The sequence below is a fragment of the Oncorhynchus clarkii genome, chromosome 27, assembly GCF_045791955.1.
Source record: "Oncorhynchus clarkii lewisi isolate Uvic-CL-2024 chromosome 27, UVic_Ocla_1.0, whole genome shotgun sequence".
Classification (NCBI taxonomy): domain Eukaryota; kingdom Metazoa; phylum Chordata; class Actinopteri; order Salmoniformes; family Salmonidae; genus Oncorhynchus; species Oncorhynchus clarkii.
Genome location: NC_092173.1, coordinates 14,472,782 through 14,478,781, shown reverse-complemented (window position 1 = coordinate 14,478,781; position 6,000 = coordinate 14,472,782). Strand labels below are relative to the sequence as shown.

Below are 6,000 nucleotides of genomic sequence, written 5' to 3'. Positions count from 1 at the left end.
TCTACCTGGAACCAAAAAGGGTTCTCCTATGGCGACAGTCAAATAACCCTTTTTTCTAAAGGTGTAGGGACTACATAATGAGATCACATACAACAGTACCTTTGTTTACAATTACAGAGATCATATGTTTCCTGTAGTTCTTGACCAGGTTTGCACACACTGCAGCAGGGATTTTGGCCCACTCCTCCATACAGACCTTCTCCAGATCCTTCAGGTTTCAGGGCTGTCGCTGGGCAATACGGACTTTCAGCTCCCTCCAAAGATTTTCTATTGGGTTCAGGTCTGGAGACTGGCTAGGCCACTCCAGGACCTTGAGATGCTTCTTACGGAGCCACTCCTTAGTTGCCCTGGCTGTGTGTTTCGGGTCGTTGTCATGCTGGAAGACCCAGCCACGACCCATCTTCAATGCTCTTTCTGAGGGAAGGTGGTTGTTGGCCAAGATCTCGCGATACATGGCCCCATCCATCATCCTCTCAATACGGTGCAGTCATCCTGTTCCCTTTGCAGGAAAGCATCCCGAAGAATGACGTTTCCACCTCCATGCTTCACGGTTGGGATGGTGTTCTTGGGGTTGTGCTCATCCTTCTTCCTCCAAACACAGCGAGTGGAGTTTAGACCAAAAATCTCTATTTTTGTCTCATCAGACCACATGACCTTCTCCCATTCCTCCTCTGGATCATCCAGATGGTCATTGGCAAACTTCAGATGGGCCTGGACATGCGCTGGCTTGAGCAGGGGGACCTTGCGTGCGCTGCAGGATTTTAATCCATGACGGCGTAGTGTGTTACTAATGGTTTTCTTTGAGACTGTGGTCCCAGCTCTCTTCAGGTCATTGACCAGGTCCTGCCGTGTAGTTCTGGGCTGATCCCTCACCTTCCTCATGATCATTGATGCCCCACGAGGTGAGATCTTGCATGGAGCCCCAGACTGAGGGTGATTGACAGTCATCTTGAACTTCTTCCATTTTCTAATAATTGCGCCAAAAGTTGCCTTCTCACCAAGCTGCTTTCCTATTGTCCTGTAGCCCATCACAGCCTTGTGCAGGTCTACAATTTTATCTCTGATGTCCTTACACAGCTCTCTGGTCTTGGCCATTGTGGAGAGGTTGGAGTCTGTTTGATTGAGTGTGTGGACAGGTGTCTTTTATACAGGTAACGAGTTCAAACAGGTGCAGTTAATACAGGTAATGAGTGGAGAACAGGAGGGCTTCTTAAAGAAAAACTAACAGGTCTGTGAGAGCCGGAATTCTTACTGGTTGGTAGGTGATCAAATACTTATGTCATGCAATAAAATGCAAATTAATTACTTAAAAATCATACAATGTGATTTTCTGGAATTTTGTTTTAGATTCCGTCTCTCACAGTTGAAGTGTACCTATGATAAAGATTACAGATCTCCAAATGCTTTGTAAGTAGGAAAACCTGCAAAATCGGCAGTGTATCAAATACTTGTTCTCCCCACTGTACTGTATGTAACCCAGACAGGTATGCCAGTGCCACCAAATATCAAATATTTCAGAGAGAAATGGGTGGTTTGGAAACTGGTTAATAGAAACGTGTAGTCTCCATTAATAGACAAAAAAATGCAACATCCAAACAACTGCTGTATATGTTGTTATTTTCAATTCATGGTGCGCTGTTTCAAAGGACTAATATAGACTATGGGGAACAATGTTTTCGGTGCATGAGAACACGTTTTTACTGTCGGTGTTAAATGGAATTCTTACTTGTCTGGTAGTAGTCATACACTTTCACCACAGCTGGTTTCAGATTCCTCACAGGCACAACCTCCTCTATGGCCAGGCTGTACGTCTTAGTTTCCTTCTGAATAAGCTGGGAGAAAAGGAAATAATACATTTGACACTGCAGTTCAATGTTATTGATTCATATAGTGTTCCTGTATAAATCATCCACTACGGTCTTACTTTGATGTTACTGTTCAAGTTAAATCCAGTGTGTGGATGCAAATGAGACCACATCCAACCAGGTTAATGTGACCGATAAAGACAGCAGCCTGTTTAGACGCAACACTCATTATTCATGTTCCTACCCCATCTAGGTAGATGATGACATGTCCTTCCTCCAGGTCAACTCGTTTGACAGTGGGGTCATTTTTCAACTGGAAGAACCGAACACAGGTTAACATTGTCATAGACAGTAGAGCTGATTAGTCCAAAGGACAACCACTGGCATTTACAATACTTACAATTAGAACAGACGCCATTATCATTAATATACAATAACTAATCCTGGAGGGGATTATACTTAGGGCCAGGAGTGTTCACCAACCTGGTAAAACTCCTGGCCCTGATTAAACTGTATATGCGTTCCCCTCAACTAAGGCTCTCTTATTGACTCACAGGCCTGAGGGAGGACTTGTCCAGGACGAAGCCAGAGAGAAGCTTGACATTGATGATCACCATGTTGGTCTCCTCTCGCCGACCGTTGTATCTGTCAGTCAAACCAGGTCAGATGAAGGTAACATACTGTATTACCTTAAAAAGTTGCAGAAATCTCGCCATTTCCTGGTTGCTACAATTCTACTAGTTTGCCTAATTTATGTTTATGTGACAAAACAAGGAGTACCACAGTATGAGTCATAATACCCATAAAACCTAGAGGTCAAACAGGGAAATGTTCCAATCGTTTTCTACCTGGCGTGATATTTTGATAACTGTGTAAATCTTTCTAGGACAAGGTGACTTATCAATATATATTTGCCTGTATTTATCCCCCAAAAATGTGTTTAAGTGTTTCTAAAATAAATGATTAAAAAAACGACCTGAACCATTTCCCTGCTTGACCGCTAGGTTTTCTGGGTATTATGACACCTCCATTGTGGGGCTCTATGGTGTCGAGAATCATTGTACCATCTAAACCTCTGAAATATATCTTCAATAAAAACAAATATTGTATTTTCTGCTGTTTGAAGCTGGTGTACAAAACTGAAAGTAAAAGATGTAAAAACTAATTGTAAGAATGGGAAGCATAAAAATAGCACACATAAAAACAGATCTACCGCTTCTTAGACTTGCTGTCAATGAGTGACAGATCTATAACTCACATTTCTATGTGAATTTGTTTGGGTTGCCCAAAAAGTTACATATAGCAGCTTTAAAGATATTGACATCTACACACTGGTGGTTCAGTCACTTTGTTCACTTGTCCTACCAGAATCAGTCAGGTGCTATTTCAAGGTTAAAAGGAATACCACCGTACCTTACATCCACAGACACAATCAGAGATTTCTTGGTGCCGTTGCATTTCCCCAGCGTCTCTGTTGAGATGTTAAAAGCAGAGAAATCAGGAGGGGGAATATTGTAGTGCATGGCGATCTGAAAAGAAAACAGAGACAATACCATTGAGATGCATGAATTCAACATCCACATTTCAATGTACAGTACACAGGCATTTTCATTAATGCTGACACTCTAGGGTTGAAATGTTAGTTTTTGTGCAGTGTGCCCTACTGAACACAAACCAGACACTCAGGACTGCATGTAGAGGCAGCAAAGGGCTAATGACTGGAGCCTGACCTGCACAATGATGAGTATGAGCACTGAATAATGTTAGCAATACAAATAAATTAAGTGTATGCATGCACAGTACCAGTCAAATCTTTGGACACCTACTCATTCAAAGGTTTCTCCTTTATTTTTTTACTATTTTCTTCATATATTTGAGATTTTTTAAAGTAGCCGCCCTTTGTCTTGAAGACAGCTTTGCACAATATTAGCATTTTCTCAACCAGCTTCACCTGGAATGCTTTTCCAACTACTTGAAGGAGTTCCTACATATGCTGAGCACTTGTTGGCTGCCTTTCCTTCACTCTGCGGTCCAACTCATCCAAAAACATCTCAATTGGGTTGAGGTTGGGTGATTGTAGAGGCCAGGTCATCTGATGCAGCACTCAATCACTCTCCTTCTTGGTCAAATAGCCCTTATACAGCCTGGAAGTGTCCGGTTGTCCTGTTGAAAAACAAAATGATCGTCCCACTAAGTGCAAACCAGATGGGATGGCATATCGGTGCAGAATGCTGTGGTAACCATGCCAGTGTGTGCCATGAATTCTACATAAATCCCAGACAGTGTCACCTGCAAAGCATCCCCACACCTCCTCCTCCATGCTTCACGGTGGGAACCACATATGCAGAGATCATCCCTTCACCTACTCTGCGTCTCACAAAGACTCAGCGGTTGGAACCAAAAATCTAAAATTTGGTCTCATCAGACCAAAAGGATAGATTTTCACCGGTCTAATTTCCATTGCTCATTTTTCTTGGCCCAAGCACGTCTCTTATTATTGGTGTCCTTTAGTAGTGGTTCCTTTGCAGCAATTTGACCACGAAGGCCTGATTCACCTCTGAACAGTTGATATTGAGACGCTTCTGTTACTTGAAATCTGAAGCATTTATTTGGGTTGCAATTTCTGAGGCAGTTAACTCTAATGAACTTATCCTCTGCAGCAGAGGTAACTTTGAGTCTTCCTTTCCTGTGGCGGTCCTCATGAGAGACAGTTTCATCATAGTGCTTGATGTTTTTTGTGACTGCACTTGTCAAGAACTTTGAAAGTCTCTTCATTTTCCGAATTGACTGACCTTCATGTCTTAAAGTAATGACAGACTGTCGTTTGTCTTCGCTTACTTGAGCTGACTTGCCATTATATGGACCTAGTCTTTTACCAATAGGGCTATCTTCAGTATACCACCCCTACTTTGTCACAACACAAATGATTGGCTCAAATGCATTAAGGAAAGAAATTCCACAAATTGACAAGGCACACCTGTTAATTGAAATGCATTCCAGGTGACTACCTCATGAAGCTGGTTGAGAGAATGCCAAGAGTGTGTAAATCTGACATCAAGGCAAAGGGTGGCTACTTTGAAGAATCTCAAGTATATTTTGATTTGTTTAACACTTTTTTGGCTACTACATGACTCCATGTGTTATTTCATAGTGGATGCTGTAGCAAACTGACTCAAATTAAGATCCTACATCTGTATAAATGCCTCATGAGCTTAGTTCAACTGTCATACCTCATCAGAATACCAAAAATAAGCAAGTAAATTAAAATGTTCTGTCACATGCACCAAATACAACAGCACCAAACCTTACAGTGAAATGCTTACTTAGGAGCCCCTAACCAACAATGCAGTTAAAAAAACCAATAAGAAACAAAAGTAACAAGTAATTAAAGAGCAGCAGTAAAATAACAATAGCGAGACTATATACAGGGGGGTAGCGATACAGAGTCAATGTGCGGGGGCATCGGTTAGTCGAGGTACTATGTACATGTAGGTAGAATTATTAAAGTGACTATGCATAGATGACAAGAGAGAGTAGCAGCGGTGCAAAAATGGGGGGCGGGGACAATGCAAATAGCCTGGGTAGCCATTTCAGTTCAGGAGTCTTATGGCTTGGGGGTAGAAGCTGTTTAGAAGCCTTTTGGACCTAGACTTGGCGCTCCGGTACCGCTTTGCCATGCGGAGTCTGGGGTCTTTTCTTCCTCTGACACCGCCTGGTATTTTTTTATTTAACTAGGCAAGTCAGTTAAGAACAAATTCTTATTTCCAATCACAGCCTAGGAACAGTGGTTTAACTGCCTTGTTCAGGGGCAGAACGACAGATTTTTACCTTGTCAGCTCGAGAATTCGATCTAGCAACCTTTCGGTTACTGGCCCAATGATCTAACTACTAGACTACCTGCCGCCCCGGTATAGAGGTCCTGGATGACAGGGAGCTTTGCCCCAGTGATGTACTGGGCCGTACGCACTACCCTCTGTAGTGCCTTGCGGTCAGAGGCAGAGCAGTTGCCGTACCAGGCAGTGATGCAACCAGTCAGGATGTTCTCGATGGTGGAGCTGTAAAACCTTTTGAGGATCTGAGGACCCATGCCAAATCTTTTCAGTCTCCTGAGGGGGAATATGTTGTCGTGCCCTCTTCACGACTGTCTTGGTGTGCATTGGACCATGTTAGCTTCCTCCCTATAGGCTGTCTCGTC

General features: G+C 42.8%; 1 protein-coding gene across 1 annotated transcript; it reads right to left on the bottom strand.

The window, feature by feature from the left end:
* Window positions 1–1,632: 1,632 nt before the first annotated feature.
* Window positions 1,633–2,476, bottom strand: LOC139385570 (pregnancy zone protein-like). The gene is made up of 3 exons (XM_071130744.1): window positions 2,360–2,476; window positions 2,050–2,118; window positions 1,633–1,832 (listed from the first exon to the last, which is right to left on the bottom strand). Exons 1-3 carry the CDS (start codon window positions 2,420–2,422, stop codon window positions 1,710–1,712), a joined length of 255 nt encoding a protein of 84 aa, XP_070986845.1. The 5' UTR covers window positions 2,423–2,476; the 3' UTR covers window positions 1,633–1,709.
* Window positions 2,477–6,000: the final 3,524 nt, after the last annotated feature.

Excerpts from the sequence above, each read along its gene's own strand:
- LOC139385570 (XM_071130744.1), bottom strand. The coding sequence starts at position 2,422 with ATGGTGATCATCAATGTCAAGCTTCTCTCTGGCTTCGTCCTGGACAAG. Across the intron at positions 2,119-2,359 it reads ACAAGTCCTCCCTCAGGCCT|TTGAAAAATGACCCCACTGT; the intron begins GTGAGTCAATAA and ends CGGTTCTTCCAG. Across the intron at positions 1,833-2,049 it reads TCATCATCTACCTAGATGGG|CTTATTCAGAAGGAAACTAA; the intron begins GTAGGAACATGA and ends CTTTTCTCCCAG.